At 39.7% G+C, this 27,208-nt stretch overlaps 1 protein-coding gene across 2 annotated transcripts in view; it reads right to left on the bottom strand.

Moving 5' to 3' along the window:
• The window catches only part of MSRA (methionine sulfoxide reductase A), a 293,020-nt gene that overhangs the window by 148,482 nt on the left and 117,330 nt on the right, over window positions 1-27,208 (bottom strand). Inside the window, exon 3 of one of the 2 annotated variants that reach the window (XM_055811301.1) lies at window positions 3,206-3,325. The exons of the other annotated variant lie outside the window; for it this stretch is intronic. Within the exon in view, the coding sequence (XP_055667276.1) occupies window positions 3,206-3,325 (120 nt within the window). The remainder of the gene's footprint in view (window positions 1-3,205; window positions 3,326-27,208) is intronic. 2 annotated transcript variants of the gene reach the window in all.

Raw genomic sequence — 27,208 nt, 5'->3', positions numbered from 1 at the left:
GTTGGAGGCTTTGAGGAACTCGATCTAGTGAAAGACATCCTTGCCCACAGCAGGGGGAGGGTGGAACCAGATGATCTTTAAAAGTCCCTTCCAACCCAAACCATTCTACATTTTTATGTTCTATGATATATAATGTGTATGGATCAGATGATCGATACCTGATCAAAAACAGCGCACGCATCCAAGAATCTCCAAGAACAAGAGATTGGAAAATCTTATGCCTCAGCAGCCACACGTTCCCCTGCCTCCATGAGATGTAGGCAGTGCATATGCACATAAATTAACAGTGCATGGCCTGTGTCTTTAGCTCCAATAGAATCATGGATAGTAAATGTACATATAGATACCTTAGATTTTAATTAGTTGTTCACATATAAGCATCCAGTTACTTTGGAGATGTCCAAGGGCAGCTGGGTCATCCACGAAAAACTGCCAGATGTGACTATAGCGTGGCACGTGGCATATTCCCAGACATCTCAAATGGCATGAAATCCTACATTTAGGCAACCGAATCAAAAAAACACCATCGTCTGATGTGTTTTGAGTGACCTTAGCATGGAGAAAAGAGTAAATCCACACCATTTTGCCTGAGGCCTAGCTGACAATGTGCTTTTAGAAGAAGTGTTAAATGTTTCCTCCAAAGAACTTTTGCTTGTTTTCTTCTGAGTAGAGTGCCAGAAAAGTGTTGGGTTAAAATAACTCTCCTGCACAGTTCAGCATGGGCTGAAAGCAAAGCTCAAAGACTTGCTGGACTGTTTAGATGGCTCTGATGTCCTTTCGAGAGCTAGATTTAGAGGACATCACTGTTAAATGTTTACCATAGATATGATCCTGCCAGAACAGAGGAAAAAGCAAGTGGCAATCACACAGTGCATAAGTGAAGTCTATTATTTCAAAAGAATTGTTCTTCCTAGTGAAAACTATGGCAATTAGAAGCAGTCAGACAGCAATATCTATGCAGAGGTACTGGGAACTCTCTTTAAAGACACTTCCCAAAAGTAAGTTTAAAGATAAAATAATACCTGCCAAAAAAAATAATAATCAGAGTAAGATCAGAATAATACAGGGCTAGAGGAAGCTAAGTAGAAAAACCATAGCATGTAGAAATCAGTAAATTCTCCAACTCAGCTCAGCTACACAGCTAGGAACAGAAGCATGCAGCACATACGTATCCCATTTATGTTCACACAGACAAGGCTATGAAATATGTGCTTATGCTTCTGGATATCTCTGAGCAAAAAAATCCTCCAGTGTCCAGCATCTGGAGGCATATAAACATCTATAATGCAAATGCGTATAAAAACAAGCACTAGAAAAATAACCTCAGCTGTGTTTTTGCACTACAAATCTAACTAAAAAAACTATCCGAAAATAGACTTCAAAGATTTTTCCCATTTCTTTATTCCAGCATTCTTATTATTTAATTACCATTTTTTTTCACTATTAATAAAATACAGCACATAAAGTAGCTACAAAAAGCTTTTTTATCTCAATCAAATGCAAAGCTCACAATACTATGGAGCTATTCTGAAATATAAAAGTAGCTTATACTGCACAGAATTGAAAGGATGGTACATTTTTTCTACTTTCCTGGCTACACCATCTTTTCCTCTGATTGTATCTCCCCTTGGCCAACAGCCAGCACTCAGTATCTTAGGGGAACCACTCAACAGTCCATCATAACAACCCTCAGTGTACAGGAGCTGTGACTCTGTTGGGAAAGAGAAGTTGTGCTGCACATCCCTATCCTACGTAAATAATCTAATTATTTAATACCCAGGCCATTAAACAGAGTGGACAATAATTACCAGATAGCTTTTGGACCATATATGCATATAAAACTTACAGATAATGCAGGCAAATGATGAAAGTACAAAATACAAGACTGCAGAGTATTCAGAAGTAATGAATAATTTGGATAAACAAGACAGGCATCACTGATCCTGCCATAGATGATGCTTCTCATTGCCATGCGATGCAGGAGTTCTGGGTATCTATCCATCAGTTAATGCTAAAGGCATGTTATCCTTTTATTTTTGTTCTATAGCTTACATTTATATACACTGAACATCTGCACTCAGGAGCATGCCTACTGCTGCATGTTCCCAATAGAAATTATCCCTAATCTATATGGGGGTTTTAGCACGTATAAGGCAATTTTCAATTAGTACAGTATTGTCTATAAAATACAGGCATTTGGACAATGCCCTTAATAAAACACTTGAACTCTTGGTCAGCCCTGAAATGGTCAGGTAGTTGAACTAGATGATCCTTGTAGGTCCCTTCCAACTGAAATAGTCTATCCTGTTCTACCCTACACCACCTTAAAACACCTCTTTCCACATTTTTTACTATTTCCAGATGGTTTCTGGTTTTTTGGATGTCTTACTACACTTCTGCACCGTTGCTAAAGTGTCCATTGTTTGTGCCACTGAACTTTTTACACCCTTTTTATTAAATCCCTGTGACCTACTGTCAGTTACAACAGTGCATCAACTTCAGCATTTGGCATAAAAAGCGTTAGCAAGAAAACAAAACGAAAAGAAAACCTCCAAGGTGTTCCCCACCAAGGAGTATAGGAAAGCAGGAATTTGCTTTAACAGCAACATTAGTCAGTTGGCTGCCAGTGGTTCTCTGGTTTAGATCACAGAAAGAAACTGGATCACGTTATTAGTACTGTAGAAGGATTAGTATAAGAGTGCAATGAAAAATAAATGCAAGGGTTTGATATAGAAATGATAGAATGCTGTGCACTGAACTGTACAAAAATTTAAGGAATTATTAATAATAACACAAATGAGAAATCTAGACTTCTCTATATGACCTCTTGGTTACATGGAAAGAAAAAGAAAGAATGTGTGCTTTCTGATTTTTGTTCATACTCAGGTACAGGGCAAAAGTAAAATCAAACCCCATGCTTTTTCTAAAGAACACATTGGCATATTTGAAAAAGAATTCATTTCCTGAAGGTATTCTTTTCCTCTCAGAATATCTGTACATACATTAATTCATTAATTATTTGGAGATAACAATGGGAGGGGCATACCATATATTTCATTACAGTTCAGTATGCAAGGCTAATACCAACGCTGACTAAATATCAAATCACTCTAATCACTGCAGTCACTCTTTTTACTCTTCATTGTCACCCGTAATCTGACAGCATTCCACTCACACTCCTTAAAAACCAAAGAGGAAGACTTACCTGAACAGACTTCTTTGTAGGTAGGATTTGGAGTATACCCTCCTGCGTAACCCACCTGAGTGGAGTAGACTCCCTTCTGTCTCCAAAATGTCCTCTCAGCTCCCCAGAAACAGCCCATACCTGAATATTGCATAAAGTGCAAATCATTATGTCAAACTCTGCTCAATACTAAATCACTCACTGGCAGCTTAATTGTTAACAGTCCATAGTGGAAGTAACATCTATAGGCAGCACATGATAGTCAAATGTTTCCTAAGATTATGCATAGGGTAACTATACTAAGAAATCCATTCTGCAACAGACCAGAACCCAAATAAAGCTTTATTTATGCTTCTGAATATCAAGATACCACAGAGGACAAATCTTATAACGGTTCAAAGGCCCAAACAAGGAGAATTTTCATGCACATTAAAAAAAAAAAACCCAAACAAACTTGAAAGGCAATTGCACTATTTGTGAGGCACCATTTTCACTTTAATTGATTAGCAAGCTGTCAAAACACAATAATTTGTATTAATGGCAAACATTTATTTAATTTTCTGCTTTCAGGCATACGCAATCTTTAAAGGCGGCAGTAATAATGGATTAAATTATATGCTATACAGGAGGAAAAATGCTTTAGTTTAAGGATTTATGTATGCAGATATTTGATGTTCACACAAAATTTTGGTAGTTATTCACCCCCATGGCCAATTATCAAAGAACATCTGACCGTCAACAGGTGTAATTTAGCAAAACACTCCTGGTAATAGGAATTAAGCACATTGTATGAAAGCGAGGTGAAGGAACAAACAAGACTAACATTCACAATTCTCTGATGGCTTAAACAGTTAAGCGACATTTAGCTCCAATTTGGAGGACTCTCTAGAGCTGAAACGTCAGGTATACTCTACTATTGTTTAGCTTATCCCTGATTATAGACGATGTATTTTCCCTTTCAGTGATAACATACTCCCTTTTATTATTCCCTTGCTAAAACACTTGAAATAAAAGGCAGTAAAAAATAAGCTAAATACTAAATACACTTAGAAATCAATGATCCACAATGGGTTTTCTACTGATGATGCCGCAGTTATGACAGGTTAAAAAAATACAGAAATGTTGCTTCAACTAGAAGAGCAAAGCAGTCCCTTCTATCAACTATGATGGCTCAAAAAGGTGGGGTGTTTGGGGTTTTTTTTGGAAACTTCAGAGATTAATTTCAAATTAAAGTTGGAATTCATCAAAAATTACAGAAGTAATGACCCAGATTTCTCCTTCTAATTCAGGTGCTCAAGCAAACCACATAAATTAGGAGCCTAACCTGCTCCTGGACACCATGGGAAGAAGCAGGCACCTCCTGAGGACAAGTCAGCCCACAGAAGATACAAATTGCTGATCACACCACAGTCGTTCTCCCTTGACTACAGAGACAGCTATGGCTGTTACTTGGGTTCCTCAGTGAAATTAGGCTGGTGGCAAACTGCTGTAGGACCTTTCTTGAATTTCTCTCCCAGTTTTGTAGACAGCAATCAAGAATTGTTATTTGAGAAATTTTGCAGGCACTTGCACATCTCCTATCTAAGAGTGATTTAAACTAGAGTGTATTTCTGTACCTGATGTCACAATTTTACCTATTTTAGCCTGAGATGTTCTCCAGTAACGATGCCCCCAGGTCTAGTCAATTGATATGGGGTGAGGCATATTTTGCACATCACTCTGCCTATGTCGCACAGTACAAATGGCAGCTGTGGTCCCATCATTGTCCAAATCAAGAGCGTAACTAGAGAATATTGGCAATCCCTGACGCTCAGGTTTTCTTCCCACAGAAGTCAAAGCATGTATGAGGGGCAGAGCGCATGCCCGTGTCTCATGGCTCAGAGGAGAGGGATCCTAGCGCCATGAGCTGGGAGCAATCCTTGGTGCACTGTTAAGGTGGCCTTTCAACACATAGTTTAGACACAGCTTCTGAGTCTTTAATTTTTTGCTTAGAAGCATATTTTTGGCCACATTTCTCATACACACGTGTAAAACAGCATGCAAACGCAGGTGCGTCTGCAAGTTCCTTGTAAAAGTACCACACGCATCCTGCCAAAATTCCTGTCACAGCACATCTGAGTGATGTGAAGCATGTAGGCAACACTCGTGAACAATACTTTAACATGGGTGATGTGCAAATTCTTGATTTTTTACACTGAACAGGCATATAGTAACAAAGTTCAGAAGTAAACAGAAGCATACACAGCTTGGGGTAGGAGGGCAAATTTTTGTTAAAATAAAACCCCCGAGCTTCACCATTCCTGTCTGCAGTTCTCTACTCCTCATCCCTAGCCTTGGAGATGTAGCTAAATTTTGGCTATGTCTTCATACTGCTTTATCCATGAAGACATTTCAGAGGCATTACAGAACTAGACTGTGATGAAGAATCTGTTCCAAAAGTGCATCTGCTTTTGCTGAAGTCAACAGAGAAGAGAAAACACAATTTTTCAAAATCATGACTGAGACAATTGTTTAATTATGTGAAAGGCCTATTGTCTATCAAGTCTATCACAGGTTCCAAAAAAAGGTAATTCCATTCCACTGCAAGATAGTGACAAGTTAGGAACACAGCTTTTCCATGGCCATCCAGTCTAACAGAATTTGTTCCTTCTGATAATCATAATTTACTCTGTCAGCAAAAGAAAAAATTGTATTTATAGACATGCAAGTCCAAAAGAGGAAGAAGGCAGGATCCACTTAAATCTCACCTACCTTAAATTTCGATATTTAACTACAAACACTGCCCAGCTATTTTGCTTATTTTAGGACTGTCTGAACCTGGGGGTCTCAGAATTCATTAGGTTCTTCTCTGCTTCACATGACAGAGCTCAGCCAAGCATGTTCTCCTGAAAAAGCAGGCACCTTTCCGTAGTTTTCTGGTGGTTGGAATTAGGCAGAGAGCAGAAGAGGGCATCGGAAGTCACATAGAAGTGGGCAGACTCAGGAGGTATATCTATATCTATATCTGTATACATATATAGAGAGAGATGTATATACAAAGCTTGCTTTTGTTTTGTGTGTTGTTTGTTAGATCCTAAGTTTGGATCTGTACCTGTATGCAAAGCATGGAAAATAAACTTCAGCCCAACACTACTTGAGTGCTGTGCATCCTTAATATTCGAAGGGAAGTTTGAGCTCCAGCTGCCTAAAATCCCAGCTGTGCCTGCAGCAGATGATGCGGAGACCCTTGTAGAACGGACCCTGTAGCCAATTTAACACACAAACATTGGCTGGACAAGCACGCGGAGGGGTGGTGAATGAGCCGTTTCATCTATGCCAAGGAATAGGGCAGACCCCAAATTTTCCCCACAACATATTCCTAGCTTTTACACCTCAGTGCAAATGACTAACTCAAAACTGACACAGCCCAGAATCAGGTTTGAGTTCAGATACAAGCCCAACTTCAAATACAAAGTAGAAACGCTCATTCTTTTCCTATTTATTTTAAGAATTTTAATGCTCAATAAATCCCTAATTGCACTGTCTGAAAGTACTGATCAGGGCAGTGGTCACTGACTCTCCTTGATCAATACATATTATTTAGGATTCTCTCACTCATAGCCCTCTCTGACCTGTTTATTTGACCTAGTGACCTACGTGCTCATCACGGTTTCTTTCTCTTTTTCTTCTTCCAGTTTATGTCTGAATTCATTCTGCTCCCCTTCCTCTGAGAGACAGACATTTTATTCTCTTGGTGAACTACTCTCATCATTTCTCAAGTACGCTGGCACCTTGCACAAACAATAAATCCTCACATCCATGAGAACAGATAAAATTGAAATCTTTGTCATAATAAAACAACCTGCTAGTAAAGGGACATAATTTACAGCAATACAATACTAAATTGCTTTCCACAGTACTAATACATTCAGCAGTTGATGTTTGTTATTCTGCTAAAGTGGTGCCACGTTGTACAGAGAAATTGTCATAAGGAGAGAAATATTAACAGTAAAACCCCACATAATATTCTGGAGTTAAGACACATCAGTTCATGGAATGCCTCTTCTTCAGAGCACTTGGTTGCCTTAAGCCACGTTTAACATGAACAATGATTCCTGAAAGAGGGAAATAATCTCAGCTCAAGACTTCACATGCTCTTGTTGTACAAAAAAAAGTTACTTTCTTTAATTATTACTAGTCAGAAAAATGAAGAAATAAATAAATAAAATTATTAATTGAATAATAAAACTCAGAGGGGGAAAAAAAAACCAAAAACAGCAAAAACCAGTAAGAGAAGAAACATAAAAGCAAAATGAGCCACCCATATTATAATTTGAAACTAGAAAACATGAATGTGATTTTAAACTATTCATTAAATAATTTGCATAATCCCCAGTACTGGTGAAGTGAGTGCAGCTTTAGAGTTAGAGAGCTTCCGGAGGCATTCCTAAGACAAAGTAAAAAAAAAAAAAAAAAAAAAAAAAGGGAAATACTGGGGAACATATTTCCAGAAAAAGTATTATTTGAACATAACGGGTATTGCAGAATAGTGTTGAAGCACTGAAAATATTTGTCACTTTTGAATTGCTAATTTGTAAAACAAAAACTATTCTTTTAGTGATGGGTTTTGACTGACTCTTAATTGGAATTTCAAAAGGTATTGAAAGATTCTTTTTCTTTTGAACTTCAAAACCAAACAGATTCAAATGGCAATCTTTAAAGGTTCATTCATCCCCATAAATAATACTAATCATACAATTTGGGAATAAACGCTAGTACCCCTATTCCTTTCCAGCATCCAGATCCATTTTCTCCAACTATTCTCTTTATGCACCCATAAACATATATATCTTCTGAACAACTCTTTTTGATACAGCCTTAGGCTCAGCCAAGGAACATGTGTTTCCATAGGCAACCCAGATCATTTGCGTATTTGTAAAAAATAGTTAGCATAAGCTGGAAATAAGCTGTATAAGTATTTTTCTAAAATAATGACAGCAAAGTCTTACTCTGATAAGAGAGATAAGCATCCCATTGTTGAAGATAATCTGTAATAATTTTGAGATACTCACAGAGATAAACTAAGCAGACTTGAACCCCAGGTGTTTAGTGAGATGAATAGCTTTAAAGATTATATTAAACATATTGACTAGGTCTCTAATGACTGCAAAAGGAGCTCATACATTCAGGGATTAATTTATTTGCCTAAATGGAGAAATCCAGGGTCATTTGAGATGCCTTAGGATATCCAAGACATCTAGCTACACAAGGCTGACATAAATGACACAGGACTCAGGAGAGACACGTGCCTTTCTTGAAAGGCATCCTGAGGCCAAGCAAAATGCTCCTGGACATCACAAATGTAATTTTGCATATTTTAAGGCGAGAGAAACAAGGCCATAGCCCATATGCAGACATTACAAAAACCTGAATGTCTCTGAAACTGAAGTTGAATCAAAGCCCGCAAAACACAGTGAGTTGTCTGAAAGTTGCCTGTTTCTCTTCCACAACTACAAAGAGTCCAGCATGACGGGCTCAGTTGTAGAAGTCTATGCTGGAGCATAAGCTCGACGAATCCTAAGCAAAATGACTAATTACAAAGCTATCGAGCCTCATAATAATGTTCATAGCTTGCAATATCGTTAGGTTCTTTCTTTTGCGTACTGCATGCGATAGGCATCGCACAGAACCAAAAGACAGACTGGAAAACTTGTTTGAAATTTACGCAACGTCCAAGACATTCTCCATTCCACGAGGACCTGCACAATCCGGCGGAGGTGACATTTACTGCCCTTTGTTCTGATCCTCCTCTCCACACCCGCTCCTATCACACCTTTGAACGATGCCTGGCTGCCACAGGGGCTCCCTGATGGAAATCCCTGCTTACGACTCGGTTTCGTACACCGGCACCAGCCGCACACGTGCCTCGGAAGGGCGCCCCGACCCTGACGCCAGCCCCACAGCCGAGCACGCCTGTGGCAGCCTGTCCAGTGCCCAGCTCGTAGCTGCTGAAGGCGCCTGGTGCCTCAGGGACTCTCAGCTTTCCGTTTAAAGAACCCCACAGCAGGTGTATTGTTTTTATATACCAGCTGATTTTCGTATTTTCTCCCGAGCGTGTACACGTATATGGTGTTGGGGTTTTTTTAATGCCTTTGTCCTTCACCTTTGCAGTATATCCTTGGCTGCTGGGCATCAGATGCACACACAACCTGACTCCTGCTTGACTACCCAACGACCTTTCGCTCCTGCCAGCTTCACTGACAAGCATTCCCTCTCCCCTGCCCTCCCAGCAGTCCAACAGGACATCCAGAAGACTCTTTTTTTTGTCATATTTTGAAGAATGAATGCATTATTTCCTTGGCGTGCCAAGCCTTTCCTGGCCCAGTGCCCGCAAGCCCTGCACCCACACTTCAGGGCACTTTTCCATGCAGCAGATTAAGAAGCTGTTTCAATGCCAGGCTGATAGCAATGCTTCACTGCAGAAGATGAACGGCAAAGGATATGGATCCTGCTCCTCCTTCTGTTAACAGGATTTTGGAAGGTATGATTCCACTAAGAAGGGGGAAATGTCAGTTTTAAATATATACTCTGAAAAATAAAATGTGCCGGTACACCGAGAGAACAAAGAGCAGCAGCGCCCTGGAAACCTCTTCCCTAACCCCAGATCAGAGGAGGTAGCAGGACAGGATCTATCCAAAGCTCAGGAGCACACTAGACAGAGGAGACCGGCTCCTGTGCCAGCTTATGTTCTGAAACCCTAGCAGCAATGATTCTGCCAGCTGCTCAAATGCTACAGTACCCAGCCAAAAGTAGCTGGGGGCACAGGCTGCTCCTATACATTGAAGCAGTAAAGGACAGCCAACAGCACATCCCACTGGCCTACCTCAATGCATCTTGCTCTAGCCAGCATCTCTCCGGGAGCTGAAGGCACAGCTGCCAGTATCCCCACTTCTTTTGGCCAGTATAGGACTTGGCCCAAATTTTGAATACGATTGATTTAGTTACCTCTATAAAATCTGGAGAAGGAAATGCTCAGCTGCTTTGAACTGAAATTATTTTTTTTTCCCCCAGTTGGAAGGAATAAATTGAACCTCAGCAAGTTACATACCTATATAATAATGCTCATTTCATACACTGCCGCCAAATACTGAGTGTGATTGGCGTTTTTCTCTTTAAAAAATTGTGTAGAGCAGTTGGTACAGCTGATTGATTGAAGTCTGTCCAAGTACTGATATTTCTAAGTGCTGAGCCAAAGAGATATTTATGCTGTGTGCTCTGAAATGGTGGGGACCATTAATTTTTAGAACTTCACAGGTTGAAGAGGGTACCTTGGCTTCACCACAAAAGGTCTGGATGAGACCTTGGTAGGCACCATCGTGAGCCCTCCCCTGGAGAGAAGATGGGCAAGCAGGCGACAAGGAAGCTGTGACGGGACTGAGCAGACCTCCCAGTTTGGACAATCAGGAGACCAGGACGTCCTGGCAACCCAGAAGAACATCCAGCCTGTATCTAGTCCATGCACAGTGGTTGTATGCCTGGTGACAGTCATTTTTTCTTGACTTTATGTATCTCCATAGCACCAGACTTCCAGAGAATTAGATTTTGCTCTCAACAGGGAAATATGCGAGTCCCTTGGGCTTCATGGTGATGGTGGAGACAAATCCAGAAGTAGAACTGTATGAGCAAAGTGAGTGAATACAGCTCTGCTGAACACTTTCACACTGCCTGTGCACTTACACAACAGTTGATCAGGGCCTGAAAATCTAAAATTATCAAAGCCGTGTCCTCATAGACACCAAGGTAAAAAAAATACAGCATGAATTACCCCGGAGTCTTTGTTCTGAATTTGTTCAAATTCTTGTTGAGAATCTGGAAAGAATTCCAGATTTGGATGGAAATGCGGTATCATCTTTTACATAACACTGTAATATGTAGGGTGCTTTGGTAAGCCATCTGGATGCATATAGGATTAATGTTATCAATCAGGATTTAAAGTAAAATTGTATTATTGATGTCATTAGGGGTTTAACACGCAGCAATCACAGAATATTTGAGCAATCACAGAATATTTCAGATCACTGGAAAACAATCAACTAAGAAATGGTTGGGAGGAATATAAAAAAAACCCTGAAATACAGAACAAGCTCAGCTGAAAGAAATAAAACTCCTCCTGACAGATGGCATTAAGCGGATGATCTTCCTAGATAAGCGTTGGCTCTAATGCTACAACAGGGTTGATAAATATGTTGAACAGCTTGCCTGGGGCAAGTCAAACAAAGCCCTCGGCAAGAAATTTAAAATGCAGTTTGCCTAACAGAGCAACTAAAGAGGAATTTCTTGGCTCACCATTTTGCCAAGATGTGTTCTGTTCACACTGCATGAATTCCCAGAGAAACTGTTGGGTTTGCTTCTTATTCCATAAGAGAAGCAGAAGCCTCGTGTTCATTCAAATTAACAAATGCCCAGGCAACTCATTTATGCCTGTATGGTAGCTGCTGACGTTCAAAGTGCGTGTGGGCACATGTTTGTGTATGTATGTATGTTTGTATAAAATCTGCACAACAAATTAGAATGATTGTAAAAGGAAAAGCAGACTATCATAATAGAAAAGGAATATTTTACTGTCAAAAGAAAAACTGCCATGTCTTCAGCACGAAAAATATGCATAACATGTCACAAGTATAAGTATGACTTTTGAAAAACCCTGTAAGACAACAGCACTCAAACTGGGAGAAGCAATAGAGAGATAGAAAATTACTCTTAAAATGTGTTTACTCAATCCATCATAAAAGCATGTTACAAGTTATAAATAATATAAAATCAACCAGATTTAAATAAATCCAAAGCCAATATCACGAACGTTAATAAGGCACAAACCACAGTTGCTCTAAACTTCACAGCTATAGTATGAAGGGTTTCAGATATTCCTATTTAAATGCAATTTTGATCTTAACCAGCAGAGAGCAGGGATATACTCAAGTCAATGTATTAAAACATTCTGAAAGATGGCCTTATTGACTGCCTCAGTATTCTTTCCCCACCCAATAAGAAGGAATATTTAAACCAGTTTTATCCTGAAGGTCAATAAAACTGTTCTCTGGTGAGTCCACATAATAAAAAAATTCCATCATCAAAATCTTCTGTTGAAAAACTACTTGTCTCTAATTCCCAGAAACTGGAAAGTACAGCCCACTGGAAAAATCATTTATGCTGATCTGAAAGGTTGTTATCACACACTGGAAGGAGAATACGTAAAAGCCGCAGAGGCCAAATGTTCTGACCTTTGAGATGCCCCAGAATGTTCCTATACCCGTGACAGATACCTCCACCTGGCAGAGCTGGAAGGACAACTGTGCAGTATGACTTCCACCTGCGAGCTGCACCTGAACCAGTACAAAGTTCATATTGGGTCTAAATCCTAACACTGTGAGTCATTCCTGAAAATGAATAGGAACAGAAGCAGATCTTGTAAGAGTGAAGAAAGCCCACTGCTTCCGTGGCTCTGCCTTATTCCCATCTTGGGGTACAGGCTTTATCCCTAACCACTGCTCTGCACCTATTTGTTCTGCATTAATCACACTCAGCATCTTCTTAATTAGGAGAGAAAGGTTAAAAGGAGTTGGAAGACGTGCAGGGTTCTTTAGGCCCAAACATATACATACAATTCACAGGCTTTATGTCCCAGCTTCCAAAAGGCCCCCAGTATGGGAATACGCCACGGGAGGAAGGCTGGCAGCAGACATTTGGATCTGGAGAACCATGTTTCTGCCTCCTCTAAAAAGCAAACACTTTGGTAGTAATTCAGTGGTATCTAGCGCCTTTCATCCAAAAACATCAAAGCATTATGCACACAATAATTAAGCCTCTCACAAACCACCATATATGAATTATTACTTTAAGCACTCCGCCACTGATGTATGAATGGTCCCAAAGCAAAGCAAAGAATCCTTTTTGGAAAAATGCCAAAGGATCCCAACTATCAGGTCTTTGTTTAAAATATCTTTTTCATGGTACGATTACTGGGGAATAGAAACAACATTTGATAAAACTATATGTTTTCTTTAAAAAGTTTCTTTTTCAGTAAAATTTTGACTAGATAAAATGGAGCGACTTTGATCTTACTTGTCTTCTGTCAGTGGAATATAGCTGCAATACAGCAACGTGGAAAATAAGACAAAATAAAGAACTGCTTTGAAAAATACAGAAAAAATATTGGAACATTGTGATTGCTTTAACATGTTGAGCCAGATATACCAACTGGTGATCTTGGTATTTGTTAGGGTGAGGATAGAACCAGTCAAGATTAGGCATGGGAAAAGAGAAATCAAAAATGTTTAACAGCAAACAGACAATTTACCCCAAAAGTAGTTCAATGTCTTACTTTTGAAGACTGCCATCCCATAAAAATTTATTGCGTTCTTTGATTGAGTTTCATTCATGAAATGGAACTAATTCTGTTTACTTGGCATTGTATAAGTAATCGATTCCATTATATTTAGACAGGTGTAAAACTGGGAAAAATGAGATGAGGAGGCTTCGGGACTTCAAGCCTGAATGCAGACTGTAAAAGATTTTCTCTCTGAGCCTTGTTTATATCATTAGTGGTACTGCTATTTTCAAAACCACAGCACATAAAAGCCTTTCTCACAGATCTGAATTCCATTGTGCTGGGTTCTGGGTACAAATGCAGAACAAACCAGCAACCTCCCCAAAAGCTTGGTTCTCTATTCCCAGGGCCATTCATACCCGTAACTTCCACAAACATGAAAGAGCGCTCACAAACTGTACAATTCAGGAACTGGAAACCAATAAACGCATGTTTTCTTTTATGTTTGGGGACTTGGGAATGCTCATGGCTGGGAACAATTGGGCATCATTTTCCCAATTCAGGAACAACTGAATCGCATACAAAGCAATACTGCACCAAAAACGGCTATGACCTGCAGAAAAGAAGTGCTGTTCACAAAGTAGGCACAATCAGTCCTTAAGTGCAAAACATTTGGATTAAAATTGCATGTCTTTCATTTCTAACCAATTAAAGAGGGGTCTTGCGAAATACTGTTAGGGACCTGATATTTCTTGTCCACAAAGATGATGACTGAAGTGTCCCAAGGACACAGAAAAAAATGGCAGGGTTTATGATCAAAATTCTGACTTCTTTAACTATTTACCCCTTTTAATTTTTCTTACAAAATAAACTATTGGATCAATGAAAATGTGATGAGTGAATAAAAGCATCAAAAGCTCTTTCCACACCTCTGAAGTGTACAAAAATGGAACTAAACCTTAATCTGAATGAACATAGCAGAATGTCCAAGGATACAATCAATAAAGAATAAATTATGCCAGCTTGTGCACAGATAAATTCAGTCTAACCACCTTTCTATCTCCTTTGAAGAAGGGAGTAGTTTCTTAATATATTACCTTTCTAAAGTCTGTTAGGGATAAAAAGAACCTCTGGTACAATAATATGTGAAAGAGATTGAGATAGAGCTACATGGTCCTACCATCAACCTGATTATTTGCTTCATTGCAAAGCATCACATCTTTAGTTCTGTCATTGATTTGAGGCTTTCAAATCATTTCGTGATCTTCCTTTGCTCTAAGCGTTCCAACACTTCGCAGAGATTCATTTTAGATCATCCTCGGTCATTTGACACACTTTAGTGCTCTGCTACTCACGTAGAACTTGATGTACACATAAAATAAGAGATGTCATCAGGGCTGTGTAATCCATTTGATTCTCTTGAAACTGTATCTTTCATATAAATTCATCTCTGCAATAATAGCGAAGCTTTACCCTTGTCTTGTGAAAATCTCTCTAATCTCTCAGCAGCCTCAGGGAGCTTGAAATATACAGAAGGAAACCAAAATATATTCTACTATTATAAAAGCAAAGCACCACAAACATTTTGTTACCAGCAAAATAAGAATCACTTCTAGGGCTATGCTGCAGAAAATAATAACTTGTTTACAAAGTTTGTTTACTGCAAGGAATAGAAATCTTACCTTTTCTTTCCTTTTTTGATAACTTGCCAAGTTAAATTAACTGCCACAGACACATTCAGAAAAAAGGTAATCTCATATTACTTATTTTATTTATAACCTTACATTTTAGACAACAATAGAAAGCTGTAGGTACCCTGACAATTATTTAAACTTACAATCTATAATTGCTCAGGAGCAAAAAAATAATTACATTCAAATAACAAGCCAATTCAACAAGCAGCCCTTTAGTCCTCTTTCCCCCAGCTCCACAGAAACATACCCTTCACCCTTTTCCAATACAAGCCCAAACTAATAAATGCCTTCTAAGTGTACCTAGAAGATCATTAAAATTAATCTATTTTGAATCACAGCTGTCCTTAATGGAAACACAGAATTTCCAAGAGTTATTTTCTCATCTGTTAGTAGCCAATATAATTATGGCACGTTCTCACTTGCAAAAGAGAATAACCCTTTCCTATCCAGCCCCCCAAAAAAGACAATTACTCAAGAAAATGCCAAAGAAGATTGGTATAGAAAAACCAATTTCTATCCAGAAGAACAGACAGAGACCAAATAGATATATGCTTAGTCATTTACCATTTATGCACATTTGACGTGCGCTCATTCCCCAAACCATGTTATGTCGCTGTTGAAAATAAAGTGACTATAACAAACGCTGAGGCAGAGCGTCCGCGCTGCGCTGAGGACTGGGCAAAGGCATTGCAATTAGGCACAGCGAAGACCATGACCCGCTTGCTTGCCAGCCCCGTGGTTTTCTTAGACATCTTCTAACCACCCTGTGCTCTCTGGAGTGGCTGGCAGGACGTAAAGCTGGAGGGCATCACCAGGTATACAGCCTCCGGCTGCTTTCAGGGCTGTAGTAGCACGCTCTTGCTTAAATAAAAAGCCTCTCCAACCTTGAAGCTGGCTTTTGGGAGCCCCTCATAATATGCTATAGACGTATATAATATATCTATAATGCACTGTCATTTGTTAAAAAGCACCATGGCGGCCGCACAGCAGCCATCTAAGGTGGAAATTCCCATCTTTACCGTGAAGTTGGATGGCAACTCTGCAACCAAGCAAAGCTACGCTTACTTTGTAGGCAGCAGAAATATTCTTTCTTCACAGGTTTTGAATCAGCATTTTTTTAACGTATTTTTTTACAAGCAATGAAGTATGCATTACTTATGATTGCATTTCAGAATAATGCAGCAGTAAAAAGCAACTGACAAGTCTGAGATGCAACAGAGCAAACACTGATGCAGATAATAAACTAGCTTATGCAAACCACAGTCAGAGGTGCTTGTATGGATGTATTTGGGATAACGGTAGCTATCCAGCCAGGCTTGGATAACTCGGGTACCACAGTCACAGAGGCAGAGCGGTGCTGCCCCAGCGTGGAAGCAGTAAGAGGTCCCTCCATGCCTTCAGCCCACCTGCTGCCCAAGCGCAGAGTCACAGACACCTCTTACATCCATGACAAGCCAGACATGCACCCAGAAAGAGCTGCTGCCTATTTTACAGCAGTCACTGTGCAATCAGTCATTTTGCCTCCTTTGGCGTTTTGGGGTTTTTTCTGACATACAACTTCAAAGCAGGTTAGGTGTGACTACTAGAATACGTATCAAGTTTGCAAAACTTGCCCCAAACTTGTCCAGCAGAAAAAGATTCCCATGCATCTTTAATTTATTATTTCTCATTGCAAATCTTTCTCAATAGTGGGCTAATGACAGCTGTGGCTTGCATCTGCATGGTTTTCAACACCATTTTCAACAATGATTACTGCATTTTCAAATCAGCACACAGGTTCAAGCTATGTGACTCCCCACAGTTTTAATTAATTAATAATGGAAAAGCAAAGTGATATGATAGGTGATATACGCACATGATATATGTGACTTATGACATACAGTATACAGTACACAGTATAAGAGGGATTCATCTCACAGCTGACAACAGCAGGCACTCGGGGGAGAGTAAGAAAGTGACAAATACACACAGTGTTTGCCAGTACTACAGTCCTACTCTCTGACTTTTGCAGGATTTCCTGAGGCTGCTGTGGTTTGAATAACTCTCAGTGGATCTCTCTTCCAGCTATTTCTCCTGGCCTCATTTCAACCTGAGAAATCTTCTGTATGCAGAAAATCCTTTGGCAAGGGGACCAATAGTCTTTCATTTTATTCCAGCTCTTTCTGATATATTTTGAAACTGGCTCCCACTTGCATCCTTCCTCTGGCCTGTTTCTTACAAGAGGAAATATTCTGCAAAATCAGTTCCCTTTTGCATTCCCTGCACCCCTCGGTACTCTGTAGAGCTCTCTTGCACCCCGTTATCTCTTTTTCACACTGAATAGTTCCAGTGTACCATGTTGCTCCTTGCATAGAAGATACCCCACACCTTTTTTGCCCCCTGAGCTTTTTTCAGTTCTGCTAGATCTCTTTTGACCTAGGCAGCGCAGAAATGCATACAGTATTCACCACATGGAAAACCCATGGGCTTGTATGTCGGCATGATGATGATTCCTGTTTTGTTCTCTTTTCCGTTCCTGTTCAACTTTCCAACAACAGGCATCGACATGGAAAGGAACTGCATGCTTAGGCAACAGTTAAAATCCATATATTTACCCTCCTCCTAAAACCATGTATAAGAAGGGGTCTGGGGGCCAAGTGTGACTGATGGAGTCACCGGTGAAGTGCCCCAGACTCACAGCAGGCTGCAGCCTGGGAGAAGGCAACCAGCTGAGATCTGAGATGCTCTTACAGCCTCGGGTTCTAAACAACCTAGCACTTCTGTAAGCTCCAGCACATGCTCCAAAAACATTCTGGATCCACACAGTACCCTGAATTCTTAGGAAATGATTTGTATAGAGTTAGTAAGTCTGTTAAAGCAACAAAATTGCCACAAGGCTCCAAACATCTTTGCTTTACCCTTGGGTTTGGTCTACGGCACTGTAAAGCACAAATAATTGTAATCTGGAAGAGACACCTGGAGGGGACCAAGATTAGTTTTAGAATAAGGGAAGGGGCAGTATTTTAACTGAAGATTTAAAAAATTCAGTATAAAGGTCCCTTATAAAAATATACATTTTGGCCCTGTCACATGCACCGAGGAAAGGGTGACCTATTCATAAGTCTGTTGATGAAAGCAAAAAGAAATGACACAGAACATCTTGACCAGCAAGAGGAAATCCATACTAAAAGTCTCCACTTAACACACAGTCTTCTTTGTCTGAAGGTACACTCCTAGTTAGGAGTCAGGAGTAGTCACAAACTCTTCACAGATGCTGGATTCTCACACTACAGTCAGCTCCAGCTGGCTGGCTATGTCTGTACCACCGGTGGTTCATGGCCTGGCTTCCTTTATCATCCTAAACTGCTGTTCCCTGGTTTTGGAATTTAGCATGGCCTGAGAGCTCGGAAATTTAAGAAAAGCTAAAGCTCGAACATGGGAAACATGTTCAACAACTCTGTCCTTCTCTTTACCATGCAAAACACATCCCACCTATGGCACTAAGGCATAATTAGTGTTGCACGTATGTGTGCACATACATTTTCTCAGTTTAGTGTTTTGTTTCAAATTAGTGTCAGTCTGTCAAGCATAAGACAAGGGTGGGGGCTGCATGCATTGGGGCATGGCGTGAGAGCACATCAGGACGTTTGAGGACACAAGGCTGCCAGGAGAATATCGGGGGACAGTATAGAGCAGAGTGAAAATTCACGTCGTTCTAAAGCGTGATTAGAAGGAGCAGTACCCAGGGAGAACTATTCCCAGAGCCACGTGCAGGTTTCATCTCAAAGGGAACCAATTGGTTCTGTCCAGAAGACAGCCTGGGACTAAAGCAGTATGCATACAGTAAGGGGGAAAAAAAAGAGAAGAACCCAGGTGTGCATTTCTGTAGTAGACTAGAAATAACCACTACAGCCAAGCAGCACACTTCACAATGGTTGGAACAGGGACTGTGTTCCCTACCAAAAGTCCTCCTACATCTAAAAAACATACCAGATCTTTAAGGAAGCAGCACAGCAAAATGATCGTGGGTTTATTGGTCTCCAGAAAGCAAAGAAATTGATAATCTCTTTATCTACCACAGGGACAAAAACTATCACACTTGATGAGTCTGAGTATAACCATTTTGAAGCTTAAACCCCTACATTTGTCCTCTTGGATTGTCAGGCACATTCCACTGAACAACACTGAGTTACTCCCACCCTGCTGTGCAGTTGGACTGTGTATTATTGTCAAGGTTTGTCTGGAGTCTTGGGTCATATGGAGCTAGTATAAATTAAGAGACAAAAGGCAGTGCTAATAACATACCAGAGAGTGATACAGCAACATTCAACCACATCAGATTTTCCATCCCAGAAGGATGAGTCAGTAAAAGCTGGATGCCCATTAGCCTGAGCCTGCAGCAAGGCTCCAAGTACACCTTTGGATCCACAGAAAGACACCTTGCCCTTTCTGCAACTACACGTCTTTAGACAGCGTACCTAATTACAAATACATCTCAGCATTTCACCCAAGTTATATCCTTTCGACTTGAATGCGTGACTGCTGCTACATAATTCATAACATGATTCTCAATAATTTTCAGTCAAGGTTCAAGCAGAAATGTGTCACATTAGGATTATATTATTTATGAGCATAATGTTGGATTTAAGCCAATGACACACCAATAAATTTTATCTCAAAGCCTGACATATCGCATGCTGTTTTCCCTGGCTCACAAACAAATAACTACGGCTGTTTCAAAATTACTTACAGTTCAATTCAAATCAGAATTTTTTTGTGATTAGTTCTTATCTTACTTGAGAAAATGATCATATTATTTCCTTCTTGTAGATGCTGAAGTGTATTTTTTCCTTCATTTCTGAAGTGTGTCTTGCACAGAGAGCCAGGTCAGGCGGTATTCTAGAAGAAATACCTGGAATGAAATGCTGCTGAATCTCTTAAAGGGTGGAGTTTTCACTCTCTTCTAAAGACAAAAGACACGTGTCTGTCACCCAGAAAAAGCAGACAGCCTGTACCAGCCAGCATAGATTGCCATCGAAAATACTCTAATGATGTAGGCATTACTTTAAATACAAGGGTAAGTGATGTACCTGGCATATACTGGGACACAAGGGATCCTGCAAGAAATGCTCTAGAACGAATTCTTCCCAGCTAACCTCAGGCACTTGAAATAGAGACCTCTCGGGTGTGTTTCAGCACACAGACTTGAACAACTACATTTAGATGTCTACAAATAGGTGTTCACATGTGACAAAAGGTGTCCAAGCTTCCACGACGGTCAGTGGAGGTCCAGGGTTCAGTACTGATTCGTAAATAAAGGCATCTGGTGTCATCTGAGATGCCTTATGCAGCAATTTTGCACAGGACCGGCATAAGAGTGGCACATACAAACAAAGGTAGATCTGTGTCCTTGGAAACTGGAGATCAAGGACAATTTCACATAACATGTTACACTTAGATTTATCTGCACATGGAATTCCTAAACAAAGATTTCTAATACCATTTGGGACATCCTACATAAACCTATCTGGCTTTCATCTCCTAGTTCAGAAGACTATGGATCTCCTGTGAGACCTTTATCATCCCTGCCAGACCCCTGTGGGCATCTCAAATGCCCCAGGACACCTCAAATGGCATAGAACATTTGCAACATATTTATGCAAACTAACCAGTTCCCCCCCAGCCTAAGCTAGTTGTTTAGCTAGCGTCTGACAGAACAAGGCACCTACAGAGAGGGTGATTTATTCCTGAGGCAGCTGTTACGAACTGACCTCCAACTGGGTTTTCTCTAACTAGAGATAAAGTCTTGAAGACCACTTTAGATTACATACCTAAAATCTACCGAGATTAATTCCAGCCTAATGAGTTGAAAGCACCAACGAGATCAATATAAAGATTCTGGTTGACTCCCACAAGCTTCAGGAGCATTTCAGAGCAAGTATTTTAAAAGCAGATGGAAATTTTTTTCTCTTCGATTTTAAGCAAGGTATCTAATGATACATTTTTTGAGATCACCAATAACTTCATCAGGTGATAAAAACTCCTGCAAATCAGGGAAATCACTCTAAATTATCCCAAACCAAATAACACAATAATAAGTAATTCACATTTTTAATATGGATTTTCGCTCAGTGTCACATCCATAAATCCATTAGGATCTGTGTGATGCACTGACGATACTTTGTAAATGTCACAGTATGTCTAGAATTATCAAAACAACACAATTTTATCCCTCCAAAAACCTCCTTACATATTTTTTCTCTGCTGTTGTAATGACTGACAATTAGCATCACATTTTTCGTGGCTGAATAGAATAAATCATCACCGTTCTGTATGTTTTATGTTATGCCACCATGCTCTGTGCTTTATTAACAGGAACCAAAGGATAAATGCTGATGGTAAATGTGTATATGTGTATATCCCAGCACATAAATACACACACACATACACACATATATCTCCTGCAAAGCAGCATAAATCTGACGAGGGCAGCCTCTAGTCATTAACAGGATAATTTACTTCTATTTCAAACTTAAACCAACTCAGAATGATGCCAAGCATATGTTCATCCTAGTCACTGATATATCCCTATTTAACATTGGCAAGAAATTACTTCTCTGCAAGGCTTCTGCATTGCTAAAGTAATCTAGGTGCTCTTGCTGGCTTTTCACAAAGAAAAAAAAATGTATTCCTGCTGTTGGAGATCACTGAGCCTTATCCCAAAACCCATGAAAATTAACTGTGTCTCCTACTCATTTCAGTGGAGAAGTCCCAAAAACATAACTAAATGGCTGTTTAAAGGTGAATGATGTTGATTGAAAAGCTGCAATCTGATTTGCTTTAAAAAACCTCCGAATCTTTGCTAATGTGCAATACAAAGTCTAAGTGGGAATCCACACAAAGCTAAATTCTTCATTGCCTCAAGAAAGCTAAATTAACAGAAACAAATCCCTGATGGAGAAGGACATATATTGTGTCTGAAGGCAACATCACTTTAGTTTTCAGAAGCAGAAAGAAAAAGGGATGTGGATCCTTTGAAATAAAAGAATGTTATGAAGGGTTGTGCTGATCAAGGACAGCTTTGACTTTGCATTAGGGATATTTTATTGTCCCTTCTTAGTGTTTATAAATGTCAGGAAATGTCCTTGGCAAAGACCAAGCAGACTGTAGCACTTTGTATTTATATGGGTCCATCTCGCAGGGCACTCTGCCATTTACACTACCACAAAGTTGATGCATGATGTTACTGAATCAGATCACCAGCATTTAATGCATAATGCCTACGATACACTATATGACAAGAGAAACTGAAGATTATGATTTTTATTTTTAAAAGGTCCCAGAATTACGTTTATTTCTCTTTGTCACCTTATTTTATCACTGGCTTAGGGGAAAATTTTCAGGTCAGGGCTTCCCTGGTAAGACTGGTACATCCTCAACAGAGAATGGTCCCTGGCCATCGCTTAGAGCTGACATAGCCCCCAAAGGTTTGACCAGCAAACCACAGCATCATACTTCAGGCAAGATTATGAGGAAGATGTTTAGGCAGTGGTGGCAACAAGCTGAACCAGGACCAGATAGCACAGGCAGGGAGTGGGTTGGTGCTTAGTTCTCTGGAGAAGGCAACAAAAAGACACTGGCCGTAAGTCAGTGTCTGGAAGATACAAAAAGAAAATGGGAAATAAAGCTATATTTCTCCAATAAACATACAGCAAAGGTAAGACTAGGAACATGATTTGGTTTAGGGATGGATCAATCTCTTTTTGTTATGCAATTTCTTCACAGGTTTGTTTTCTCATTCCAGAACGGCAGAAAGTTCTGTGTCCATTTTTACACCACCGCATGAAGACAGGACAGCATTGATGCTTCAGTGCTTTACAAATCCAGCTGATGAGAACACCTCCGTCCCGTTTCCAACATGCTAAAGGAGAATTAGCATGAGAAATGCGAATACCTTCTGGAAGATGTTCCCTCTGGCTCTCAATTCTTCCACAGTGTGAACCTTGTAACATCTGGTAATATTGCTGTAGATGTTTCTCCTCCCATTTGGGTCACAGCACACACACCTGTTTCAACATCAGGAAGTTTTACATTCTCCTCAGACAGAGATATAATATCTTCTGACATGTAGCATGGTTTAAAGTTTTCTTCCTTTTCTTTGAGCAACAGAGAAAATTTGTTTGTTCAGTCTTCACTGTCTACAAAAAAAGTACTTCTCTTGGGTCCAAACTTTGTTTCCCATTATCTCCTTTTCCTGATGAAAAGAACAGAGCTCATCATGAAAACATAGTAGCTAAAAACTGTCGGACCAAAGGACTTCTTAACACCTTTCTTACCAGACACGGCCACTACTAGCTGTTTTAGGAATGAGTCAAAGAACCTCTAGATAGGAGTGAACACTTCTTAAACATATCATCCCACTTTCAAATTAAATTCTCCTTTAGTTTAAAAGTTGCCCTGATTAAGCCTTTTTTAGAAAGAGTTCAACGTCCCAAGAGCAGGTCCTGCTTGAGGAGCTCAGCTTTCCAGCAAGCTGCAGAGGTATCACGCGACGCTGCAGCGCCAAGGAAGCTGAAGAGGCCACACGCACAGGCTCAGAAACCCTCGTGCTGATCGGACAGTCCTGGTGTAATCCTGTTTCAGTTTTTAAATAACCACTGGAAGCAGTGGGAATTGTGGGAATGCACAGGGTACACCTGAATCTCATAAGCAGGACATAATAACTCCGGCAAAGAACAATAATACGGCTCTATAGAATTACTGGAACATGCTGCTGTCTAGTAAGTGCAGAGCAGAAGGTGACCAAGCTTGGATGTGTCTGCCAACTCAGAAATGTCTGTAATTAGATCTTATCCGTTACTTAACATCCTACTTATGTCTATATTTTGTTTACATCAAGAAACCAATTATCCCATTACTAGCCAGTATATGTCAAGTAAATAAAACACAATTTAGTCCCATATTTTAGAAGTGTTATAATTACAAATCTGAACTATTGCCAGATTTTACTAAAGGTAGATAAGAGCCCTTCTTGGAACACACCATATGCACAATGCTTCCTCTTAGAGCAATAAGGCACCATACAAAGCACAGTGAAAACACAGGTACTCTGGGGTAAACCAGAGTCTTGCAAAAGCAGCAGCTGATAAGAAAACTATGCAGTTAAAATTCAGAATTTCTGACCAGAAATATTTCTCAGCATAACACAGCAGTGCATTCACATCTGTTTAAAATATGCAAAGAATCAACAGTACTGATGGAAATACTAATTTATTGAAAGTTGCCTATGTTCTACAGCTTTGAAGCCTTTCTTTTCATTTTTTACACCTCTAGTCAAAAAACCCTAAATTGCTTCTTTTCAAAACATTGTCAACCCCCTAATATACATTCAAGTTTTGTCTTTTGGTTAGGTTTTTGGTTAGAATCAGTCACTACAGACAAAACAGTTTTAATTGAAAATATCTACAGCCATAAAACCAAGAAAACTTTCTGGAGAGGCATTTATTGAATAGCTGGTATGTTACCATCTACAACACGAACACCTAACATCTAGAGTTTCATCTGTTTCAGTCACTGAAGTTGGGAATACACCCCCCTCTTCACTTCAAGGGACACCATGATTTTTGTTATCGCATTCTACGGTGTCTCCAGTAAGGCTGTAAGCAGTGCCTGTGCACCTCCTGTGCTCTTAGTGCTTCAGTATTGCCTGGAAACTGGATTAGGACGTCACTGGATGGTTAACGTTAAAAGACCTCCATTAAAGAGTCATGCTCACCTGTGAAATCTAGCTTTTTCACCAGTGTAGAAACAAGGACACATCTCTTTATTCTAATGAACAATGCATCTTAGGCAGCTGAATGATGCTAAACAGACAACGGGAGAATCTCAAGATCATTTTAAAAGCCTTTTGAAAACTCTGAGATTCCGCTATAAATGGAAGGGCAGCAGGAACAATGGCCTGTGTACGTTCACTCAGTACCTTGATCAAAACAAGAAGTCACAGCATAAAGTAAATAACGCAACATTAGCAAGAGCATCTTGAAGGAGGTTTTGCAAAAGATGGAGCTACATAATGCCATCTAACTGCATATTGCAAGCAGGTGACAGGATTACTGTTTACAACCCAGCGTTACATTTTATACTGTTATTTTCAGTGGTGAGTCTAAAACCGTCCAAGCAGTAGGAAAATTTTCTGCAAGTAGGCAATCTACAAAATCATATGGTTATTTAGCATCTTTTAGCTTTTGCAGATCTTTTCAATGATAGGGATTACTTCTTAGTAACTACTGCTCTTTGAGACTTGTCCCTGTGCAATCCCAATTAAAATTAAAAGACGTTTTCTGGAGAAGAGATGTAAGCAGCTCTCTCTTACTAAGGTGGAGTCAGAAAATCTCACAGCTCAGACTAGCTCAGTTTCTTCCCACTAGCTTACAGATTCCTAAAATACGAAGAACTTGCTGTTAACAGGAGTGCACATGGATAGGATGAATAACAATCTGAGGAGAATTACTAATGGAATTACTGCAGTTTTTCCTTTCGTTCACATGGGGCCAGCAAACAAGGCCCCCTTGGAGGTAGCAAAAAACTGTAGCTCCATTTTTCTATAGCACATATCAGAATGGGGTGCCAATGCCAACAAATGACAACAATTATCATCAGAGTCATGTTTGTATACTGTTTTATTTCAGGTCTAATAGTAAACCTAATGTAGGTTTTCCATTTATTCACAGCACAGATGGCAGCAGCATGAGTTTTCACCACCTAGCCCAACATTTGTGATCAAATCTTGTGGAAGAATCTAGGGCAATCTAAAAATTATGGAAGTTACCAGGCTTGATACAAATATAACAGAGTTCCTCAGGAATGATTCAAAGTAGCCTGTTTAATAAGATTTTGTGCTCTTCTAATGAAATTCTGTAGGTAGGATATTACTTTCCATGAAATTTTACCAATCGTGTACTATCAGCAGTGATATAACCAACAGAAGCACTCACAGCAACACCCACCACAACCCCTGGAAAACTGATCTGACCATCACACAGGAAATAAAGGACGAGATTTAAAATTTTTTAAACAGTGAAGACAGTATCAATATCAGATTGTACCAGAACTCTCTGAACCTGCCTGCTGTACAAAATTCCAAGAGGAATCTCTACATCCATCTTAATTTTAAAACTCAAAAATAACACACAATCATTTTCCATTACCTCCAAAAAGTTTATCAAACAGTCTCTTGTTCCACCACTCCAATACATTTTTATGTTCCCCAAATCCACAGACGAGGGGACACTGGCAGAGAGACAATACAACTCTAAAGAAAACTTGAAGAAACCATGACAATAACTGAAGGGTGATACCCCCAAACCATTTCTCCTCTTCAACCACAGTAACTACAGAAACATTGGCTCCACAGGAAAGTTAATGCTTACTATGATTATTTGCAATTATCAATTGAAAAGATCATTTTTTGGAATGATAAATCAGTGCCCACGGATAACTTAGCTCTTTGCATTCCACATAGGAAGGCTAAATATTTCAGAGGTGAATACAGCTCTGTTTGAAAACAGAATAAAACCAACAAAGAATTACATTTTCACAGAAAATAGCATAGATACAATGAACTTAAATATCTTCTCTTTTACAAGTGGCCACCTTTCCAGCTCCGTTGGCACTCAACAAGAAGTCTACGAGACTATTCACAAAGTACAAAACAGCAGGTTTCATTTGAGGCATGTAAATGGTAACAACCCTGCAAGTACAGTAGATCCCAAGAGTTTGAGTTCCTTGCATAACTTGGAGTGCAGAAAATCATGGACCGTCTTCAGAATTTTGTTGAAACTACAGAATGATCTTACAGGAATTATCATACATAAAAAGCCACAACTTCAGAATTTTGAAGGAACAAAATAAGGGTTTATATTTTCTGTTTGTATAACTCAGAAAAATACTTTCAGTGTATTTATTTGAGGGTATGGACATCTCCCAAAATGATCAGTGGCTTTTGCTGATTGTAGTGATTAGAAAATGGCAATAGCAGCCCAGATT

Source organism: Falco peregrinus, chromosome 7, assembly GCF_023634155.1.
Source record: "Falco peregrinus isolate bFalPer1 chromosome 7, bFalPer1.pri, whole genome shotgun sequence".
In the NCBI taxonomy this organism is placed as follows: domain Eukaryota; kingdom Metazoa; phylum Chordata; class Aves; order Falconiformes; family Falconidae; genus Falco; species Falco peregrinus.
This window is presented reverse-complemented; position numbering and strand designations above follow the sequence as displayed.